The sequence below is a fragment of the Narcine bancroftii genome, chromosome 7 (genome assembly GCF_036971445.1).
Source record: "Narcine bancroftii isolate sNarBan1 chromosome 7, sNarBan1.hap1, whole genome shotgun sequence".
Classification (NCBI taxonomy): domain Eukaryota; kingdom Metazoa; phylum Chordata; class Chondrichthyes; order Torpediniformes; family Narcinidae; genus Narcine; species Narcine bancroftii.
Window position 1 is genome coordinate 39,950,992 of NC_091475.1, and position 24,074 is coordinate 39,975,065.

The 24,074-nt window shown below is 44.5% G+C and overlaps 2 protein-coding genes across 5 annotated transcripts in view; one reads left to right on the forward strand and one right to left on the reverse strand.

The window, feature by feature from the left end:
- Positions 1-13,684: 13,684 nt before the first annotated feature.
- LOC138738798 (retroviral-like aspartic protease 1) lies at positions 13,685-23,310 on the reverse strand. 3 transcript variants are annotated; one of them, XM_069889729.1, is made up of 2 exons: positions 21,477-23,310; positions 13,685-15,908 (listed from the first exon to the last, which is right to left on the reverse strand). In XM_069889729.1, exons 1-2 carry the CDS (start codon positions 21,832-21,834, stop codon positions 15,799-15,801), a joined length of 468 nt encoding a protein of 155 aa, XP_069745830.1. In that variant the 5' UTR covers positions 21,835-23,310; the 3' UTR covers positions 13,685-15,798. All 3 variants share the same exon structure in this region, with proteins under 3 accessions (XP_069745830.1, XP_069745831.1, XP_069745832.1).
- The window catches only part of rnaseh2b (ribonuclease H2, subunit B), a 47,403-nt gene continuing 45,090 nt past the window's right edge, over positions 21,762-24,074 (forward strand). The window contains exon 1 of one of the 2 annotated variants that reach the window (XM_069889728.1): positions 21,762-21,934. In XM_069889728.1, the coding sequence (XP_069745829.1) occupies positions 21,871-21,934 (64 nt within the window). In that variant the 5' untranslated portion in view covers positions 21,762-21,870. The remainder of the gene's footprint in view (positions 21,935-24,074) is intronic. The other variant, XM_069889727.1, reaches the window with a different exon arrangement.

Sequence of the window (24,074 nt, forward strand, 5' to 3'; positions counted from 1 at the left end):
GATGTGAATTGATGCACGTGAATTTGATGCGATGCTACACAACTCTGACTTGATGTGATGTGACTCTGATGTGACGAGACGCAAATTTTACATGACACAACGTGAATTTGAATCAATGCAACGTGAATTTAACTTTTTTTTGCACTACTTGTATTGGTGGACCAGGTGCACCTGGTACTTTTGCATTGGGTTGCGGGCTAGATAAATTTGGATCGCAGGCCGGATCCGGTTGCCCACCCCTGCTCTATATTATGCTCGACGTCTGCTCCCTGGGGAACAAAATGGACGACATCCCATTCCAGAGGATGTGCAGCATTGAGTACAGGGACTGCTGTACTTTCATCCTCACAAAAATGTGGCTCAGCAACAGGGCCCCGGATGCCACCATTCAGCTAGACGGGCTCACTTTATTTTGGTCTGACAGAAATGCCACTTTGTGTGGTAAAGCTCATGGAAGTGGCCTGTGCATTGACATCAACAAGGAATGGTGCAAGGACTCTGCACGACTTTCCAGTCACTGCTCAATGCTGGTGGAATTTGTGACTGTCAGATGTAGACCATTTTATCTAACGTGGGAATTCGCCACGGTCCTCATAGTGAGAGTGTACATCCCCCGGCGCTAACGCTAAGGAGGCGATCTGGAAAATGTATGGGGCTATAAGTGAACTGCAGACCACATACCCTGATGGACTGATTATTATCACTTGGGATTTCAACCAGGTGAACCTCAAGTTATGGCTACCTAAATACCACCAGTATGTGGACTTCGCTACGAGGGGTAAACACTTTGGATATTGTGTATGCGAACAATCTTGATGTGTATCGGGGAGCCCCTCCCCCACCTCGGATACTCAGACCACATCTCTGAAATGCAAATCTCAGCATATGCTCCAGATCAGTTCTGAAACAGGTTAAAACTTGACCAGCTGGGGCCATTCATCCACTTCATGACTGCTTTGAGTGCACTGACTGGCACATGTTCAAGGAAGCAACAACTGATGGCAACTGCATCAATCTGGAGGAGTATACGACATCAGTGACCAGCTACATTAGTAAATGTAGTGATGATGTCACTGTGCCCAAGACCATCATTACTCGCTCTAACCAGAAGCCAGGGATGATTGCGGAGGTGCACGTGTTGCTCAGGAACTGTGATGCTGCCTTCAGTATGGACGTCAAGGTAGCGGTCTAAGGCCATCAGGGAAGCAAAAAGTACACATGCCCAGCGCATTCATAGTCACTTCCTGGACAGCAAGGACACGCAATGCATGTGGAAGGGCATACAAGATACCACCAACCACAAGACTACACCATCTGCCTGTGCTGGTGATGCATCCTCCAGATGCACTGAACAACTTCTATGCACTTTGAGGCAAAAAATGACGTGGAAGCAAAGAAGTCCACCTCTCCTCCAAATGATCAGATGCTGTGTCTTGCAGTGGTCGATGAAAAGAGGGAGTTAGGCAACGTCAACCCATGGAAAGACGCTGGACTGGATAACATTCCCAGCAGAGTGCTCAGGGGATATGTGGCTCAGCTAGCAGATGTTCGCACTGATATCTTTAACATCTCCCTGAGAAACGCCATGGTCCCAATGTGCTTCAAAACCACCACCATTGTCCCCGTGCCAAAGAAGTTGTCCATGTCCTGCCTCATTGACTACCACCCTATCACACTCACGTCCATCAGCCACTGCCCTCCATCTAGCCCTCAACCACCTGGAAAATAAGGATTTATATGTTCGACTGCTATTTATCGAATTCAGTTCGGCATTCAATACAATCCTACCTCAGTACCTGAGAAGGAAGTTGAGCCTGCTGGGTCTAAACACCTTCCTCTGCAGTTGGATTGTTGACTTCTTGTCGGGGAGACTTCAAGCAGTCCAAATCGGTAACAGCATTTCCAAGACCATCACACTGAGCTCAGGCCCCACCCCAGGGCAGCATGCTTAGTCCACTGCTGTTCACTCTGCTGATCCACAACTGTGCAGCTAAACACAGCTCGAACCACATCATCAAGTTCACTGATGACATAACCGTGGCGGGCCTAATTAAAAGGAGGAGCCAGCATACAGAGATGAGGTGCCATCACTAATGGACTGGTGCAGAGCCAACAACCTATATCTAAATGTTAATAAAACAAAAGAGATGGTTGTCAACTTCAGGAGGATCCGAGGGGAACCATTTTCCACTGACCATTGATGGCTCAGCAGTGGAGGTCAGCAAGACTATCAAGTTCCTTGGAGTGCACTTGGTGGAGAATCTCGCCTGGTCCTTTAACACCAGCTCCATAGCCAAGAAAGCCCAGCAGCGCCTCTACTTCCCACAAAGGCTGAGAAAAGTTCATCTCTCACCCTCCATCCTCACTACATTCCACAGATGTATCGAGAGCATTCTGTGCAACTGCACCACTGCCTGGTTTGGAAGCTGTACCTCCTCAGACCGCAAGATCTTTCAGAGGATAGTGAAGTCAGTAGAAAAGATAACAGGGGTCTCTCTTCCTACCATGAAGGACACTTTCAACACTCGATGCAGGCAAAAGGCAATAAACATTGTGAAGGACTCCACATACCCTCACATAAACCTTCTGCCATCTGCTAGGAGGTACTGTAGCATTCAGGTCATTACGTCCAGATTGGGTGACTGTTTTATCCCCCAAGCCATCAAGTTCCTGAATTCCCAGAACATATCCGGATAGTGTGCCGTGTATACATTGTAATATTCTAACATATTTATGTAAATACGCTCCATGGTCGTGGAGAAATGCTATCTTGCCTATACCGTGCGAGCATGGTCTGAACGATAAATAAAGGTGACTTGACGACATAGAGAGAAGTTGAACCCTCCATGATTAGCATAAATGTGGCTCTCAATTTGGAATCCCGTTTGCAGACTTTCAACTTGATTCAAACCTCTTTGAATCAGCTGGAGCCACAGCATTAAAAATACAAATACCAGTAGTCAAACAGAGCTTGTCAAAAGTATAGGATGACTTCCTCAAACAATAAAAAGGTTAAGCAGCAAATGGAATATCTTATTCAGCACATAATCATGGCATAAATGTATCATATGTTGAAGTTAACAGATGTGCAGCTTTGGTTTGTGCTTTATGTGGTTTTGAAAAGCCATATTGGAACTGGATTTCAAAAATAAAATGGCTTCAGCCAGCCATGTTTGTGGTGCACTCCTTTGTTCTGTTGCTGAATTGCAAATGCACTTCATCTGATGCAAAGAGGCCTGTCTTTGATCCTTTTGAGCCTGTCACTTGGTTCCTTCTTTGGACACTGGCACCTGACGCTGCATTTAATCCCTTCTTTGATCAGGTATGCAGAGGTATTACTTCTGGTAAACTGAGGAAGCACACATCCAGAGACATTCATGGACTGATGGCCGAGATCCAAAATGGTTTGGGGCAGCTCTGTGCAGAAACTGCTTGTATATAAATTGAGGGTTTGCGTTTAAGAGCCATGAGGTAAAGATGCAGCTCTTCAAAACTCTGATTAGACCACATTTGGAGGACTATGTCCAGTTCTGGTTGCCTCATTACAGGAAAGATGTGGAAGCATTGGAAAAGGTGCAAAGGAGATTTACCAGGATGATATCTGGGTTTAGAGAGTATGCATTGAGCAGAGATTAAGGGAGCTAGGGGTTTACTCTTTGGAGAGAAGGAGGATGAGGAGACATAATAGAGGTATAAAAAGATATTAAAAGGAATAGATAGAGTGGACAGCCTCCTTCCCAAGGCACCACTGCTCAATACAAGAGGGCATGGCTTTAAGGTTATTAGTAGAAAGTTCAAGAGAGTTATTAGAGGAAGGGTTTTATTTACCCAGAGAGTGGTTGGTGCATGGAATGTACTACCTGGGTCAGTGGTGGAGACAGGTCCACTGGTGAAATTCAAGAGACCATTAGACAAGCATATGGAGGAATTTAAAGTGGAGGCTTATGTGAGAGGCAGGATCTAAAGGTTGGCACAACATTGTGGGCTGAAGGGCCTGTACTGTGCTGTTCTATATCAGGAGTGAATATCTAAATAACTAGCGGTAGCTTTAGGACAATCAAAAAACTGTAGATGTGGATAATAGAAAATGGAAGAAACATTTAGCAGGTCAGGAGGCATGAGATGAAAGGTCACTGACCAGAAATAACAAATTTTCTCCCCCCCAAAGAAACTGTTTAATTTGCTGTGGGTGTTGGTACATGATGGATACTAGAGTAGGATGGGTGCAGAGAGATAGGTCCTAGTATATGATGAGTGCTGGGGAGAGATGGGTGAACTACTGCAGTCCTTCCAGTGAAGGCACTCCACACTCCACAGTGGTGTGACTGGGAGTACCAAGATTTTGACACAATAAATGGCTATAGACACATACTTTCAAGTGAATTTTGTAGATGGTACAGTGTAGCACACTGTGCCTGTGGTGGGGGATTGAACATTTAACGTGGTGAATAGTGTTGATGTTCTTGAGAATTGTTGGGGCTGCACTTCTGATGAACGTCCAGGTGGTTAGACTGTTTTCTTGGAGATGGACATTTCATGGTGCTTTGTGTCATTCATGTCATCTACCTCTCAGCTCCCGACCTGAATACTCTTTAGGTTTTATTGCAGACTGATGTGGACTTTTGCTAAGGAGTTGCAAATGGAATTGAATGTGTGTAATCATCAATGAATTTCCCCACTTCTAACAAAATGGAAGGTAGGTCATTGATGAAACAGATGACTAGGCCAGGCACTAACTCAAAGAACACTTGCAGCAATGACCTGGAACAAGGTTAATCATCCAGCAACTGCAACCCTTTTCCTAACTCTAACATATGGAATGTTTTCCCATCAAGCTAATTGACCAATTTGAAATGACTCCTTGATAATAAGGGTAGTCACTCTGTTTCAGATGGGTGGTTCATGTTGAGACAAAGATTGTGATCAGGAATACAGTCAAATGTAACTGGTGAAATCCAAACTGAGCATTGTTACGCCAGTTCTTGGATAGTACTGTTCACAACACCTCCCCATCACCTTGTTGATGATTTAGGGGAGACAGATTGAGTCGTAGTTAGTTGGATTGGATTGTTCTCTCCTAGTTTTTTTTGCAAATTGTGGGCAATTTTCCACTGTTTATTGGATGCCAGTAACAATATGGCAGCAGCCTGGCAGGAGATGCAGCCAGTTATAGACCACAGGAATTCAGGGCCATGCTTAGGTTGCTGTCTTGAGTGAGGGTGGGGACCTCAGAAAGAGACCTAGATGGACCACTCCATTTTTTTTTTGCCCAAATCTGATAACTAGGAACAGGAGAAAGCTCCTCCTACCTGCTCTGAGGTTTTGTAAAGTCATGGCTGATCTTACTATAACCTCAGGTCTACCTGCTTTAAAAGATTCAGACTCTGCTTCTCCTACCCCTGAAAAAGGAAATTCCAATCACACCAGTCTGAGTGAAAGGAATCTGCTTCCATTCCACCTTAAATGAATGACCTTACTTCTAATCAATGACCCTCAATTCTAGATTTCCCCACTACAGGAAACATCCTGTCCACACATCTCCTGTCAATCTCCCTCAGGATTCATTCAAGCAAGTTAGCTCTTACTTTTCTGAACTCTAGCAGATATAAGCCTGGTCTACCTAACCTTTCCCCATAAAACCCTGAAAAATTACTCCAGTAATTAATATTGTAAACATTCTCTGAACTGTTTCCAATACATTAACATTCTCCCTTAAATAAGGGTACCAATACTGTGTACAGTACTCCAAATGTAATCTCATCCACACCTTATTTAACAGAAGCATGACCTCCCTACTTTTGTATTCAATTCTTCCAGAAATAAAAATAACATGCTAATTACTTGCTGCTTGCACACAAGCCTTTTGCAAATCCTGCATAAGGAGACCCTGCATCTGTGCAATCCCTCACCATTTAATGCAAGAGCATAAGAAATACAAACAGGAGTAGGTTGATATCTAATTTCAGCACCATTTTCCAAACTTATCCTCATTTTACAATGCTCAGGAATCCACTCATCTGAATTTTGAATTAACAAATGACCATGCCTCTAACTGCCCAATGGAGAGAATTCCAAAGGTTCACTACTTTCTGAGTGAAGGAATTTCTCTTCATTTGGCCCTAAATGACCTGACTCTTATTCTGAAGCTTGGCCCCTTGGTCATTACTTTCTAACCCAAGGGAAACATCTTTTCTCAATCCAACTTGTCACATTTTTAAGAATTTTGTTTTTGGATGGGATCTTCTCATTTTTTGAAATTCCATACAAAACAATCTTAACTCCTTTTACCCTTTTCTGCCAAAGCAAAAAACCATGTTGGTCCCACCTTGTATTCTATTTGCCAGGGAGTTACCTACTCATTAATCTATTTTTTTTTAAATTCATTCAAGGGACACAGGCTGAGCCAGCTTGTCCATCCCTTATTGCCATCGAGAAGGTGGTGGTGAGCTGCCTTCAGGAACTGTATATAGATTCAGTCCGATTTGAACTGTACAAACCAAGAGTATACTGATTACACCATCTAGTGGAACCTTCAAGGATTACTTCCAATAGTAAAATACACAGAAATGCTGGAGGAACTCAGCCAATTTCGCAGTGTCCGTAGAAGGTAACGATATATTACCAACGTTTTGAGTCTGAGCCCTTCTTCAAGAGTCTGTGCCCAGTCTCTCCAATGTAGAGGAGACCACAACAGGATTACCAGGTGCAGTAGATGACCCCTGCAGATTCACAAGTGAAATGTTGTTTCAAGTGGACCGAGTGGATGATTGGTGGGGAGGGAGGAGTTGACAAAGAGAGTCACGGGGGGAAACAGTCTCTATTGAAGTCGGAGAAGAGAATGTATTTGGTGGTGGGATCACGTAGTAGGTGGCGGAAATGGCAGAGGAAGATATGTTGGACACGGAGGCTGGTGTTATTGTAAGTGAGGACAAGGAATCCTGTCCTTGTTGCATATTGGAGAGAAGGGGGCAAGGGTGGATGTGAGGGTAATGGAGGATGTGTGGTGAGGGAAAGCCACATAGCTTGAAGAAGGAGGACATCTTTGATGATCTAACATGTAAGTTCTCATACTGCAAGCATATGCGATGGAGACAGAGGAACTGAGAAAAGGGAATGGAATTCTCACAAGGGACAGGGTGGGAAGAGGTGTAGTCGAGGTAGCTGTGGGAGTTGGTACGAATATGTCTGTCCAGAGTTTGTCTCCAAGATGGAGACACAGAAAGAAAAGGGAGATTGTTGTGAAAATGAAAAATTTGGTGGCTGCTTTCCAAGCTTTATTCAACTTAATTGTACAGTTAGAATTTAGAATTATATAGAATAATTAAGAATAACTTTGAAATATTACATTATTCCCTTCCAAAAAAAACACAAGCAGAATCAAGCAACACTTTATGAGACTACTCCATTCATATCGATTGAAAGGTTTTGGTACACGACCGGATCTCCTTAGTTCTTGTCAAGTTACTGTTTCAACATCCTCCACACTATGGCATATCTTCCACCTCCTCCATTATTGGTACCACTAGATTTATTTTATCTTGTTCCACAATAGGAGATGTGGGGATTACCAGGGCTTCTGAACAAGGTGCCAAGTCATGAACAGACACAGTAGATTCCTGTCCATCTGGGTACCTGATGTTTGCAAATGTTGGATTACTATTAAGAAGTTCAACTTGATCTACAAGTGGATTGCTGTTGTCCAGGGGTCATTAGCCAGGAAGGCAGTGAATTTCCATGGGATGAGCGGTGTTGGAATGCAAAAAAAAGTTCATGGGATGTAGTATTTGTTGCTGTACACAACAGCGATCTTTGGGAGTGTAGGACCTCAGGAAGCACCAGTTCCCATGCTTCTCGGGCACGTTATGTGATCTAAGGGCCAAACAGATTGCCTTCCATATGATGTCATTGAACCTCTCTACCTGTCGATTCCCAAATGGGTTGTATGGGGTAGTATGACTGTGGCAACCCCCTTCTGGGAAAGATAATCCTTCAGATTCTTAGCCTATGCATTCTGCATAGGCTAAATAGCACATCCAGGCAACTGATCACTGTTGTAGTGTGCATATTAGGACACGAAAAGGCAATGGGAAACATAAGTATTCATCAACTATTGTAAGTAGATATAGGTTACATGAAGCTGTAGGCAAGGAAGCCTTGAAATCAATACGAAGCTGTTCCATAGGTTTTTTTACTTTGATAAGAATCCCTTAGTTCAGCACAGACCCTGCATGAAGCACGTCTTCTTGACATCTTCTGCAGAAAAGGGGAGATTATTTGCTCTAACAAAATGCAGCAGCTAAGTTATTCCTGGATTACAAAAGTCCATTGTGAATGTCAGCGAGCGTGGAGATAGTAAAGGCTGAATAAGTGTATGCCTGATTAAATGCATCAGGGACCACATTCTCCTTTCCTGAACTGTACTTTATTGGGTAATGGAATGTTGCAAGTTCCAGCCTCCATTCTTGAATCTTTGCCTTCTTTATCTTTGTATGGTTTTTACTGCCAAACAAAAAGGCCACTGACCTCTGATCAGTAACCAAGCTAAAGTGGCACTGTACCAAGTAGTGGCTCCATTTGTGCACTGGCTCAATGATGGCATTCACTTCTTTCTATACAATATGGTAGTGCAATTTACTTCCTTGTAGCGTCTTTGACATGAATGGAACAGGCCATCTTCCTTGTTTAAGGACAGCAGAAATAGCCACATCAGATGTGTCACACTCTACTTCCAAGGGTAAATTTTCATCCACCAAGTGCAGCGTGGCACCTCTAGTTCTCTCTTTAGTAAGTTAAAGGTGTTCAGGGCCTTTTCCTCCATTGGAAACTTCTCTGTATTTACCATCAGTTGAATCTTGTTAAATAACCCATGAATCCATTTGGCATAATAAGCAAACATCCAGAATACCCTTTTTAAGGTTAAAGCCTTGTATTTTTGATTTTTGTTAATTTTGTGCCTATCCCTTTAAGAAATTGTTTGTAGTGTTACCATAGTTACATAGTTCAGTAATATCCAACCAGAGCAAGAGTTTACATCTCATTCTTCAAAGAATTTTGGAGGAGACGCGAGTTTGAGATACTTTTCTTTGAATTCATCTTAATTTTGTCTTAATTTGGGCTTATATCTGTTTAAAGTTGAATATTGTTATATTATCTATAGTATGCTTTGTTTATTCATTGTTATGAAAATCTCTATGCAAAGTTATGCAAAATGTTTATCTGCTTTTATCAACAAATTAAAGCTACTTAAAGCTTCATCTATAAAGTTTTATTTATTGGATTAAGACAGTAACTCAGAATATTATCACTCACATTTCCTTGATAATAACACATTTTGAAGTTAGGAAATATTTTTATAACTTGGAAAATGTCATCTATACCCTTGTTAAGGATCACATATTTTCTGGATTAAGTGGATGAAATCGACAAGCTCATCTTGGTTGTCGATGTAGCGGAAGAAGAATTGAGGGGCCTTCCCTGTGTAGGCTTGTAGCATGGATTGCTCCATGTAGCCAACAATAAGACAGGCATAACTGGGGCCTATACAGGTAGCTATGGCTACCCCTTTGACCTAAAGAAAGTGGGATGAGTCAAAGGAGGTTATTGAGGGGGAGGACAAGTTCAGCCAGCCAGAGGAGGATGGTGGTGGAGAGACACTGGTTGGTTCTATTTTCCAGAAAGGAACAAAGGGCTTTGAGGCCTTCAGTATGGGGGATTGAGGTGTATAGTGATTGGATGATAAATAGGAGGCACTTGAGTTCAGGGAACTGGAAGTTGTTGAAGTGATGGAGGGCATGTGAAGTGTTCTGAATGGGGAGGGACTGGACTGGGGGGGAAAAAATCGAAACCGAGATAAGAGGATCCAATATGATAGGCCAGGAGTACACTGCCACCATAGGTCTGCCGGGAGAAATGAGTATGTGGATCTTCGGTAGGAGGTAGAAATTGACAGAGCAGAGTTGGGAAACCACAAGATTGGAAAACAACAAGGTTGGAGGTCATGCTCGGGCGATGACCAGAAGTGATAAGATAGTGTGTGATACAGTGGTTTGATGAGTTTTATTGGGGCCCTATTGGAGGAGTAAGCAAGAGGAGGTGTCTGAGAGTTGTCATCTGGCTTTGGCCAGATAGAGGTCAGTGTAACAGACCACAACAGCAACACCCTTGTCTGCAGGTTTGATGGTGAGGTTGGGCTTATTGTGGAGAGTGGATGGCTGGATGTTCCAATGGAGTGAGATTGGAATGAGTGAAGGGAGTGGTGAAGTCGATACATTTGACATCACGGCAGCATTTGTAAATACAAAATCCCAGAGTGGGCAGAAAACTGAAGTGTTGTCCAGGAGGAAGAAGATTTAAAGTAGGAGAAGGGATCTGTAGTGGGAGTGTGGAGAATCCTGGTTGTGGTAGAGGGCACAGAGATGGAGCTGATGGAAGAAGAGTTTAGCATCTTGGGGTGCACAGAGCTTATTAGTATGTGGGTAAAGGCCGACGAAGGTGAGACATTTACTGAGGAAAGAGCACCATCTCTGAGAGGGGAAGGCCAGATAGGATGGTGAAGACCAGGCAGGGGTCGGTCTGGAGGTGGAAGGTAGGAAGGGTCCAAGGGAGGAAGCTGGGGAAGTCAGATGGTGGAGGGGACAGGCCCCATGGGCCCCCAGAGCCAGGGTAGAAGTTTGCGGTGGAGGCTTGGTCCTATAGATCACCAGGGCCAAGTTGGAAACCCGTGTCAGGAGCTTAGACCTGCAAGCCACTGGGGCCAGGATGAAGACTTGAGTGGGAGGTCACAAGGCGGCAGTCTCTAGGGAGAGGATCTTCTGACCTTTGATGGACAACAGGTGAATATATAACTGGTGATGTGTAGAAGAGGTCCGTGGCAGGTTGTGGCAAGTGAGGTATAGACCTGTGGAAGCAAGAGTCCACTGGTACCTGTGCATCAAGTAGAGGGTAGTCCATAGGATACTGCGAGAGAAGCAAAGAGAGCAAAAGTCAATGCAGCGCAGTACCTTAGATCCTTGTGGGGGTCAAACTGGGAGGCCTGGAACCAGAGCTGGAATCGAAGTGGCACCAGAGGCAAGTAGCTAGGAAAGACACGTGGCTGCGGAAGTCTGGGTGAGAAGATGGTCATAGAGCTTGAGAGCAGCAGTGAGTGCAGATGGGGAGCAGAGAGAGAGTCTCTCACAGAACTTCCTTCAAAGAGAGAACTTCTTCAGGGTAAGCATCTCTTGAAGAGATTTCTTAGTGGATCAAGTGAATGGAGTGAAACATGAAAGTCTGCAAAAGCTGTGATTGTAGTAAAAACACGCAGAAATACTGGAGGAACTCAGCCAGTCTTGCTGGATTCATTGAAGGTAAAGATACATTACTGACGTTTCGAGTCCAAGCCCTTCTTCAAAGTATGAGCAAAGAAGAGGAATGCATCAGAATAAAGACTGAAGAATGGTAGGGGGAGGAGTCCAGACCAACTGAAGTTGTTAATTGGATAAGAGGTGAGAATTGATTTTGGCTCTGTGAGACAAAGGGAAAAAGGAAGAGTGAAAGAGAGACCAAGGTGGGGAGAAAAGGGGGTGAGGCTTAAAACAGAAACCAGCGAAGTCAATGTTATTGCTACATGGTTGGAGGGTGCCCAGACTGAAGGTGAGATGTTGTTCCTCCAATTTGCGGGTGGTCTTAGTCTGGCAGTGCAAGGGAATGGGATGGGGAATTGAAATGGGTGGCCACTGGGAGATCCATGCTATTGTACCGGACAGAGCCGAGGTGCTCAACAAAGCAATGTCGAGGACACCACAACAGGAGCACTGGATGCTGTAGATGACACCTACAGATTCACAAGTGAGGTATTGCTTCACTTGGAAGGACTGTTTGGGGCCCTGAATGGAGGTGAGGGATGACATGTGGGTGCAAGTGGAGCATCTCCTGTGGTTACAGGTCCAGGTGCCAAGGGACAGTTGATACTTGGAAGGACTACTTCCAATAATTCTTGGAAGAAAGGTGTCACTGATCATATGATTTTTGCCAACATCTTTAACTCCCTCCAAGTTTCTGGTGTATGTCCTCGGGCAAAGGTTGTGGCTGGATGCAAGGAGACCTCACTGACACTTCAAGTCTGGACCAGGTAAGCTATTTGGGAATGAAATCTCCCAAGTTGAAGTAAATACTTTTGGAGAAGCACAAAACCAAGAAAGCCCCCTCAACCTCTTTGTCAATACTCCTCAAATTACCTGCTCCTCAACAAGTATTGCTTCATACATCACAGAAACAGTCAACTCATCCATGCTGACCAAGTTGCCTACCTATGCTTAGTCCCAAGCTAATGGGGGGTGGACAGGGGAAAGAAAAGGGCAGAACAGATGTGCAGAAAATAGAGATGCAGGTGAGGGCTGAGCTGATGGCATTAGAGGGAAAGGCATGTTTTCTGAAGAAGGCCATCTCGGATGTTGTGGAATGGAAGGCCTCATCCTGGGAGGAGATGCAGCAGAGACAGAGGAATTGAATGGCACAGTAAAAGTACCATGTTTTACTCTCGGAGCTGCTGTCTGTCACTCACCTTTTTCTTGCAATTCAATCAAACTCAGTGAGAAATACTGCCTCTGCCCAACTCTTTCCTACTCTTCCTGAACCTTTTCTTCTTCCCCATCCCCAATTCTCTAATCTTGTTCTTCCCCAGTCTCCTGCTCCCCTTCTCTGCAAAGGCCCCATTTGTCTATTGTTGTTTCTATATTCCTTCAAAAAGGTATTGATCTTACAGAAGCGATTGTAATTTATTAAACTGAATCCAGTGCATCCTCTGAATGATACTCAAGGGCAGGTTAGCAGTTGCTTATTTACAGTTTCTCACATCCTGCCTTGGTGACTGCAGCTAGGATGAAAAATACCAATTCCAGGAAGCTAAGCGATTCTAGGCAGACTGGTAATTCCAGCATCAAGAAACATACTTTGATGCACTGAAGTGTGAACAAAATAAGCACAAACAATGAAAGGTTGTAACTACAGGCTTTAATTAGCTTAAAACTTGCACACGAGGTTCTGTATCTCTTCCAGCTTCGTGTGCTCTGCTCCTGCCCAAGGGCCAGCCTGAGCCTTTATATAGCAGGGAGTAGGTGGAGCCAGTCTCCCAGGTTACCTCCTGCATGTGCAATGGGTGCCCCCCGCAATCGGCAGTGCAGGAGTGTGGACAGGCACAGGCAGTCACAGACAGTCCAGTGGTTTATCACCACATGTACAGGAGAAAAAAAATACATCAATGAATAGGCTGTGAATGACACCAAACTCAGAAGGACCAACTCCTGCGCATTATATTCCAACGTTAGGAAGTCAGTTTTGCCAGACGAGAAAAGAAGTCTACTCAAAATATGTCAGAAGTAACGCTGCTGATGTTCAATTTCCACACCAGCTATAATTCAACAACATGATAAAGTTTAAATGTGTGCATTTCCAGCCTTCATAATCTACAGCTCACCACCACCCCCCCCCCCCACCATCCCCACAACAGTCCACTTCATTTCCAAGCGGAGGGCTACCGTATCCCAGAATGACAGTGTAAATCTTTCCTCATGTGGTATGATTTGTTCTATCCATGGTCCTGACAGGAAGTTATTTCAAGGTATGAACAGATTATATAAGCAATAATGAAGCAAATGATTTTGAAATCAGACAAGAAAAAGTCAATTTATTTAAAAATCAATGCCCCAAGTTGAGAATATACTTCCACATGGCAAAACTTACTAATATCAAAACAAAAATAGATGTTGGAAATCTGAAATAACAGAAATGTCAGAGATACTCACCAGGTCTGGCAGCATCTGTATAGAAACAAAGTCAACATTTCAGAACAGTGACCTAATTCTGATGGAAGGACTTTGTTCTGTGAGGATTACCCTCTCCCCACAGGTGCTGCTTGACTTGCTGGTTATTTCCAGCATTATCCATTGTACTGTCATTAAATTTCTAAGATTTCCCCAGTAATGAAACTACTATTTTACTTCGCGCCATGGCACCTGGGATACACTAGTGATAGGTTGTGAAGAAGTCTTTCCTCCAATTAGATGAGCACTTGTTACCAGAGTTCACAATTCTGTCACATTCTTAAGATTTTTTTTTAATTAAACATGTTTTTTTTTAAATGTAAATCCAAGCAAATACAAAACAACTAACATTATTAGCCCTGCTGGACTCAAATAAACAGGCAACTAAATGCATTAGTCAAATGCAAATGCCAACAGAGGGAGCCACACTTTCTCTTTCAGAAAAATACTAATGAATTATTTTGATGCTGCAGTCAGCAAATCTAGCTAATTTCAGCGCCAGCATGCTGCAAGGTGGATTGGATGGTCTTGATTTGCACCAACAGGTCTGTGGCAAGTATCATTATTTACACAAGGGAGTTGTAAAACCATTAAGGTGATTAATAAAATTTGATACCAAGTCACATTTACATCTTGAGATCAAAAGCTGGACTAAAGAGTTAGATGAAAACATCCAGCAAGTTATATTATGAAGTGACCAAAAAATACTGAGATTTAGGGAGGCACTTCCAGAGCCAGGACTCAAGTCAGACAAATATAAGCTGCCAAGTGAAGAAAACTGAACAGGACAGCTGGCAACATGAGAATTGTCACCATCCAACAACATTTGGTGGCGTGACTCAGAGGATGTGTTCTCAGTCGGACTGAACAATTACCAGATGGTCCACACCAAAGTTGCCATTGAACTATTTGCACCTCGTGATCAGAGTCAATGTGTCGATATGTTACAAGCTTGGAGACCAGTTGGTATCTTCATCCTCCACTGTTGGTACTTCATGATGGACTCTTGCTTAAATACAAGAGGGCTTGGTGAAGGTGAAGTCCAGTTTTGAACCAGCTTACTCTGCCCTCTTGCTCCCAAGATCTTTGCAAATTGATAAGAGCAAGTCTAATAGTATTCAAAGCAAAAATGGTAGATGTATCAGAATGAGAGAATTACACTGGTGAAGCAAGTTAAGCTACAGCTCAACATTCCTCACATCATTTAAGCCCTTACACTGGGCGGCCTCATAAGACAACAATCTCATTTAACTTGGACCTCTCTAGGCCTGAACTGTATTCACTATGTAGGCGTGACAGCAGCTTGGTCAATAGCAGTAAACTCAAAAACAGCAATTGCTGCAGGTCTTCAGAATTAACCAATATTCATATCGATTTTGATGCAACAGACTGATTCTTTACTTCCTACAGATTTTGTTGGCTACAGCGAAGTCTGGTACATATTTCACTGCTAACCAATGACTGAATTAAAACTCATCCCAAACCATACATCGTTCCCCCACCTGGTGAGCGGTGCACTGGAGAGCAGCGGTGTAATGAAATGAGCCCGAGCAGCAAGCCCCCAGACTGACAAAATGTCCAAGCAGAACCGTCCAACAACTGTAGGTCAATGAAACTGGCCTACAAACGGAAATAACTGCGGGTCTATGAATATCTGCGTCCCCTCCTTTTCTTTCACCGTCTTAACACTAGGAGCAAACTAGAATAATTGCAAACCACCTGCATTTCGACGAATTTTCACATAATAAGACTATTCAGGAACTAACCCCTTCGTTGCAATTTGTTGCTGGCAATGTGTTAATTGAGAGTTGAAGAAATCCAGGTACTCTTTTTCCCCCAAGTAGTTGCGAGGAGTGTTACGTTGCACCTGAATGTGATGTGGTCACTAAACTTCTGATCATATTAGATATTCAGGTACCTTTGAGAGAGCCTTTTCAGCAGGTCAACTGCTTCCATTTGTGATCCCGAAGTATCGGAGGTTAATGAGAGCAACAACTGGTTAACAAGACTTCGCAGGCACTCCTCGACCTCTTTCAAATCTCCATCTATTCGCAGGCAATCGCCCCTGCTTGCCATGCGACCGCATGTATTTCGGAGATCCACGCTGAGCTGGGAATAAAAAGAAAGAAACGGCTTGTAGCAAAGCAGAACAATTACAACGTTAAACATTTATCCCCAAACAGCGCAAATGCTGAATGCATTTCAATCTTAAAATACAATCTCGTTATTCGCCATCGTCAGTCTTTTTATGGATGCCGACTGACCAATTTAGACAGCATTGACAAGTTGGGCCGTTTTGTGTGTGAGAACTCTATCTCACCTTGGACTCCATGTGGAAGTGCGCGCCGTGCAACCGATGCAAGGAGTTCTGTTCCAGGTTTATTAAATCCGACGTTAATCCTATTAAACGGTTTAATTTGCTCTCTCTCGCGACGTGCAAGATCGTTCTTCGTCGGTTGGAAGGAGCCGAGGAGGGGGCTGATTGCTGGAAGTCGGGTGCATGCACTTTCACATTGGGGTCGTTCCCTGCTGGGCCGGACGGTGCCTGGACGGTGCCGGGCTGCTCCCCACCAAGGTGCCGCTGATCCTTGAGGTACTGGCGTAACACTGCGAGCGCTGACTGTTGGTGCGTGATACAAGTTTGCAGAGGCGTTGACCGCTCCATTCTCCTCATCCCTCGCCCTTAATGAAGGAAGCTCGTTTTATTGCGAGAGCGCTGGACTCGATGGGCCAGTTTGCTCCGCCCCTCTCGCTCTCCAGATCTTTGGTACCCAATTAGGTTGGAACCGATTATATTTCAAGCAAACTACGTACGAATTAACGTATGTTCACTAACTCCTTGAGTATTTGCCATTGGGATTAGGAATCTGAGGGGGATTTTTCTTATCCAGAGAGTGCACTGCCAGAGAGAGTAGTGGAAGCAGTCTCTGAGGGCATGTACTAAGTGTCTGAATGAGTGCTGGAGGCTCCAAATGACACTGAAAGTGTCCACCACCAGATTCAAGAACTTTTTTTCGTGACATTATCAGACTCTTGAATAAGCCTCACACTATTTAATTTGCCTTTGTTCTGCACTAACCAATCTCTCTCTTTAACTCTGCCCTTCAGCGCTGTCTTTTAGTTGCTGTACTATATATGGGTTGACTAGCTGGATCAGCCAGATCATATTGAATGTGTCAGTCTTGATTTAGTTGGAGCACTCTAGCCTAAGAAAGCGGTGGGTGTACAAATGTGCACATAAACTCCAGACAGACTTAACTCGGTTGTTTTGACAGATGTCTTTTTGATGGTATTAGACTGAGGCGTCGTGTTCCTGGCATTATCCTGGGCTGAAATGGTGAAGTCAAGATTTGCCCCATTACACCTGCTAACTGCATACAGTTGCCACATTAAACTGTGATTCTGAGTTTCAGTCCTGTTCAGGTCACTGAATTTCAGAAACTGAGTTCTAGGGTTAGTCAAAGGTCACATAATAAGGCATTAAAAATTCTTTTTATCATCACATAATAAGGTATTAAAATATTAGATTAGATTCAATTTTATTGTCATTGTGCCAAGAACAGTTACAAAGCCAATGAAATGCAACTAGCATCTAACCAGAAGTACAAAGAACAATGCCATTTACAAGTAACTGTGAGTATACATGGTATACTTCAATTTTTGTCTGTGGTAAGGCAAACAAAGTGCTGGGATCTACTGTTCTAGCAGAAAATACTCAGTCAAATGAGATCCTTCAACCAATCTTTGCATTTTGCTTTGTAAACCCTCAAGTGCATATTTGTAAATAAATAGGGGATTATGAATTGTGAGGGAGGGAAGGGTTAGTGATTGGGGAGCAGAGTTATATGCAGTGGTTCAGTAAACATTGCAAGTCTAAAGGCCTGTTCTGTGATGTAGTGTTCTATAGACATATTCCAAATGATACTATATATAGGCCCTGCAGTATCTCTCAAAAGGTAATGGATAGTTAAATATGATGTAAAATCACATGCCAACATTTAACACCCAGAATTGTAAATAAAAACATTCCCACTATCATCCCCATTGCTGTCATTGGCAGTGGAAAGAATTCTCTTCTTGTACCTTAATTTGAGTCAGCAAGGGAATAGGATGGAGAATTGAAATGGGTGGCACTGGGGGATCCCCACTATTGTGCTGGACAGAGCCGAGGTGCTCAACAAAGTGATCTCGCAGTCTGCGTCCAGTCTCTCCGACGTAGAGGAGACCACAACAGGAGAGCCGGATGCAAGAAATTGCTTGCAGATCCACTAGTGAAGTATTCCTTCACTTAGAAAGACTGTTTGGGGCCCCAAATGGTGGTGAGGGAGGAGCTGTGGGCACAAGAAGAGTATCTCCTGCAGTTCCATGAGTAGGTGCTGAGGGGGTGGTGAGTGGGAAGGGAGGAGTGGATGAGTGAGTCACAGAGGGACTCACTCCTGCAGAAGGTAGAGAGGGGAGAAGATATGTCTGCTGGTGGGGTCATGTTGTAGGTAACAAAAATGGTGGAAGATACATTGGATGCAGAGGCTGGTGGAGTGGTAGGTGAGGATAAATGTGCGGCTAATGAGGGTGAGGGACAAGTTGATGGTGGCAAAGGGGAAGCCATTTTGTTTGAAGAATGAGGACGTCTCTGATGTGACATGAAGACCTCGACCTGGAAGCAGATGTGACAGAGTCAGAGTAATTGAGAGAAAGGAATGGAATTCTTACAGGAGGCAGGGTATGAAGAGCAGTCGAAGTAGATGTGGATGTCAAGAGTTTGTCTCCCAAGATGGAGACAGAGATCGAGGAACGGGAGAGTGTTGCTTGAAATGGACCAAGTGTATTTGAGGTCAGGGTTGAAGTTTGCAGCGTAGTTGATAAAGTCATCGAGTTCCTCATGGGTGCATGTGGCAGCACCAGTCATCGATGTAACAGAGGAAGAGTTGAGAGGCTTTGCCTGGGTTAGGCTTGTAGCATGGATTGGTCTATGTAGCCATCAAAAAGGCAAATATAGATGAAGCCCATTGTCATGGCTACCCCTATGACTTGGAGAAAGTAGGATGAGTCAAAGAAGAGGTTATTGAGGGTGAGGACAAGTTCTGCCAGCTGGAGGAGGAGGGCTGGTTGGGTCTGTTGTTGAGAAAGAAATGAAAGGCTTTGAGATCTTCGGTATGCATGATGGAGGTGTACGGTGATTAGATGTCCATGATAAAGATGAGGCAGTTGAGTTCAAGGAACTGGAAAGAGTTGATGTGTTGGAGGGCATGTGAAGTATTGCAGATGTGGTTGGGGAGGGACTGGACAGTGCGGGGGGGTGGGGAGGGACAGAGTTGAGGTAAGTGGAGACCAGTTTGGGGGCAATTGCAAGTGGAAATGATGAATCTGCCGGAACAATTGGCTTTGTGGTCTTAGGTAGGAGGTAGAAACGGGCAGTCCAGGATGAGGATGGAGGCTATGTAAGGGAGATGACTGGAAGTAATGAGTTCAGAAATAGTGTGTAATATAGTGGTTTGATGACATTTGGTAGAGGTAAGTTAGAACTGTAAGAGGTAAGTTAGAGGAGGAATCTTACATTGTCATCTGGCTTTGGCCAGAAAGAGGTCAGTGCAACAAACCACAACAGTGCCTCCCTCGTCTACAGGTTTGATGGTGAAGTTGGGATTAGTGCGGAGTGACTGAAAGGCCAGACATTCCAAGGAGGTGAGGAGGCTGCAAGGATCTTGTATATGTTACTGTTCAAGATCCTTGCTTCCTCCTCACATCTTGCTAATTCATCAATCACTGCAAATTTTACTGAAGTGCAGAATCAGAATTTATTGTCTTGAATATGACATGAAATGTGTTGTTTTGCAGCAGCATTAGAGGTGCAAATATTGCAATAAATCAATAAATTAGTGCAAAAACAAGATAAAATGAGGTAGTGTCTGTGGTTATTGTTCATTTAGAAACCTCATGGCAGAGGGGAATAAGCTGTTTTTGTGCCGTTGGGTGTTGTCTTCAGGCTCCTGTACTTCCTTCCTAATAGTAGCCATGACCAACCTCTCAAAGCATTTTATCACAGTAGATGTGAGTGCTACTGGACGATAGTCACTTAGTGTCTTCATTCAATTTGTGAATATATATTGTAAATAGAAGAGGCCTCACTAGATACTGATTACCAACCTGAAAATGATTGATTTATCCCAACTCTCTGTTAAATAATGATTTTCTTATGTACCACTTGATCAAATGACTTCTAGAAATCTAAATGTAGAAAAGATACTGTTCTCATTTATCCATCTTATTTGTTACATCCTCAAAGAGCCCTAATTGTTGAACCTGATTTCCCTTTCAACAAACGAGTTTACTCTGCTTGGTTGTTTTATGTCCAGCAATTACCTTCCTGATAATAGATTTCAGCGTCTTCTCAATGATGGGACAGAGAGTTGGAGTCACAGACATAGGTCCTTCTTACCGAGTCATCCAGGCAGTGCTAATCCCATTGTCCTGTATTTGACCCATTATCCTATTCCTTTCATCATAACCCATGCAAATGTGTTTAAAAGCCTCTACTGCCAGGGAATTTGGGTAGATTATAAACTATTGTATCCAATATCTTTGTGTGATATCTGTCTCAAAAAAGGGTCCTGATTCAAAACATTAATTCTCCATTTCCCACCATGGATGTTGAGTCCTTTCAGCTTCTCAATGTTTATTCAACATTTATACTATTTGCAGTTTCTTGTGTTTCTAGCAATCATTTTCTTTTAGCCCCTATAATACTAGCCATTAGATGGAGAGGACTTGTTGGATTTTTACCCCTGTAATTTGCCTCGTACTCAGTTTCTCATCATAGAGATTGTTTTAAGTTCCTCTTTCCCATCTCTTACTATTGAGATGCTTTAGAATTTGTAACTCCATGATGTGTTTCTTAGTTTTCATGGCCTTTTTGATAGTCTGTACAAAACATTCCACTTCCCTGTTAGTGCTCAAGTGGTAAGATGCTGACGTGTCGAATAGTGTTATTGTGTAGGAATTCCCTAAAGGCACCTGATGCAAACTGCAGCCCATTATCAGAAACTAGTTCAATAGGCAATCCATATGATGCAAATATACTTTGTAGTTTTTCAATTGTCTCGTCTGTTGTAGTTTTTCTCATCTGTGATACCTCTGACCATTTAGTGTGTGAAACTGCAACAATAAGGAAAATTCTTGAATGGCCAGATCAGTCACCCGATCTAAACCCAGTTGAACACGCCTTCCAATTTCTGAAGAGAAGACTTTAGGGGACAAGCCCCTCAACAAGCAGCAGCTGAAAGTGGCTGCAGTCAAGGCCCAGCAAAGCATCACCAAAGAAGATACTCAGCAACTGGCCATATCTCTGAATCACAGACTTCTGGCAATCATTGGATTCAAGGAATATGCCACAAAGTACTAAACATGACTACTTTAATATCCATAACATTGCTGTATCCCAAGTATTATGGTGCCTTGAAAGGAGGGGACTGTGTCTAAAAAGTGCTCTAATTTCTACATGGTCAAACCAAATTGTACACAAATACCCTTTAATGTGCAATTTAATGACACGTGTATTGTTTGCTGACAAATTTAAAACTGTGGAGCACGGGGGGCACATAAAGGCAGTATCGGTCCCAAACATTGTGGAGGGCCAGTATTATTCTATGCAACTTTGGTTTGTTGCTTTCCATTCATTACCTGTCTTAACGCTTCCTGAATTCGTATTCATTTCATGTTGATCCACTGGTTTTCTGCGCTCATCTTTGAAAGATAACCCCGCATCTCCCCTCTCCCGTGGGGCAGCCAAGAGACGCCGGCGGCCCGACCCCCGACCGCAGCGTTTTCTCAGCGGAGGTCTGTACCAAATGGGCAAGGCGCGGGGAGTAGGAAAGGCCCATCCTTTCAATGGTGTGAAAACGCAGAACTTCTTCAATCCCCCCATCACACGCTCTGTCGCCATGTTTATTATTGTGGGCTGCCCTTCCCCCGACGTCTGTGAGGCGCGACGTGGGTTTGGTGAGCACTCGTCCCTCCCCGCGTGTCCGGCCCGTGCCATTCACTGCCGGCAAAGTTGGAGTCGCCGATTCTCGAGATGCCCGGCAAGAAGAGTTCAGTCCGGGATTCGCCTGCCCAGCAATGGGTGCTCCTTGCACCGGGTAAGGGTCAAAGGTGACGGGCGGGATGGAAGAATCTGGCCGCTTGAGGTCCGAACGGGTCGGTGCGCGGGCGGGCGCTGTTTTGCCGAGCTTAAACCTGGCCTTCAATCCATGGCCTCCTCCATTTTGTTTCCTTGCCCCGTGTTACTAACCTTTTGACTTTCCCTTTGAAGCACTTTTAGAATGTCTTATTGCATTAAGCGGAAATGTTTATGCTCCTTTTATATGGCGTTGTGAAGCATAAATCTGTGTCCAGTTGGGTGGAGTGGAACATTAGGGCGTTGACCAGCCTTTTGCCCTTTATGTCAACCAGTAGGCCATGAGCTCTGAAGAAGTCGGCCCCTAACAGCGTGGTGCCCACGGAGGCTAGGATGAACCTCCAATGGAACTTCTCCTTCCCGATCTGGATCTGTGCCCTGCGGGTGCCGTAGGTCCTGATGGTGGAGCCGTTGGCCGCCCGCAGGGTTGGACCTCGAGATCGGGTGTGAGTCTCTAATGCTGAGGGGGAAAGGACGCTGAGCTCAGCCCTCGTGTCCACCAGGAATCGGCGGCCGGTGGATCTGTCCGTCACATGAAGGAGGCTGTTTGTGTGGCCAGCCGTCGCAGCCATCAATGGCGGCTAGTCTGGTCATTTCCCTGAAACCCGCAGGGCTGGTGGCACTTACGGCCTTGCGCTCCCCAGCGCTGGTGGTAGAAACACCAAGTCGACTGGCCCTCCTCTGGCTTGGTCTTGGGAGCAGCTTGCAGTCGGCTGGCTCCTGGTCATGCCACCTGGTTGAGGGCTGACTCGTTCTCCCTGTTCGTGCGCCAGAGGGCATCTGCACGGGCTGCTGCTCTCCTCGGGTTCGAGAAGTCTTCATCTGTGAGGAGCAGCTGGATGTCCTCCGGCATCTGTTCCAGAAATGTCTGGCAGAAGAGAAAACAAGGCTTGTGGTCTTCCGCCAGGGCCAGCATTTCGTCCATCAGCGCCGACGGACTACGGTCCCCAAGCCCATCTAGGCGAAGGAGCCTGAAAGTCCGTTGCAGGGGAGTTAGCCCGAAAGTTCTAAGCAGAAGGTCTTTGAGGGCGGTGTACTTGCCCGTAGCCGGAGGGATGGTGGATGATGTCATCCAGTCGTATCTTGGTCCAGAGCGCTCACGACATGATAGAACATTGTGGTGTCTGAGGAGATGTTGCGGAGTTGAAATTGTGCTTCCGCCTGCCCGAACCATGTTCTCGGTCGGTGGGTCCAAAAGGGGGGAAGTTTGATGGAAACAGCGTTAACCTCTGCTGAATCCATGGTGTTTTGAGTCCAGAAAAACATCTGGGCTTGTCGGGATCACCACTGTGGTGGTGTGAGCAGTAGAAGAAACACAGCCACCATGTTGAGGGTCATTAATGACTTTTTATTCAAATTCAGCATGCCCCTATAAGGCAGCATGAGCTCAGTCACCTGGTGCATTGTGACATCATAATCACTTCCCAAGATGCACGCTGGAAGGGATGGTGGAGTCAGAGAGAAACCTTGACAATGCCATTTCCCCTTGGCTGTCCCACCACATGGCGATACAAGCAGGGCCGGTTCGCCACGAGGATGTGCGCCGCCACATTACAACAATAATATATTTTTTAGAAGTTTGAGCACGAAAAGTAAGGCAGTGTCTGGTTCATTGATTATTCAGGAATCTGATGGCAACAGGGAGAAGCTGTTGTTGTGCTACTGAGTGCTCGTCTTTAGGCTCCTGTACCTTGGAAGCAGAGTGAAGGGGGCATAGTCTGGGTGGTGGGGGTCTTTGAAGATTTTTTTTAAACACTGCCTCATGTAGATGTCCTTGATGGAGTGGTCTGTGATGTTGCAGGCTGAGTTAGCAACCTTCTGGAGTTTATTCTTCTCCTGAGAGTTGGTGCCTCCATACCAGGCAGTGATGCAACCAGCTAGAATGCTCTCCATGGTACACTAGCAGAAGTTTTCAAGAGTCTTCAATGACATACCGAATCTCCTCAAACCCCTCACAAAGTATAGATGCTGGTGGGCCTTCATGATTGCATCAACAGGAGGCTCCAGGACAGATGCTCCAAAATATTGACACTCAGGAATTTGAAGTTCTTGACCTTCTCTACTACTGAGCCCTCAATGAGGACTGAGTCATGTTCCCCTGA

Coding starts and splice junctions, on each gene's coding strand:
- LOC138738798 (XM_069889729.1), bottom strand. CDS start 21,834: ATGGCACGGGCCGGACACGCGGGGAGGGACGAGTGCTCACCAAACCCA. Junction 15,909..21,476: donor TTCAGGAAGCGTTAAGACAG/GTAATGAATGGA, acceptor TTTTATTCCCAG/CTCAGCGTGGATCTCCGAAA.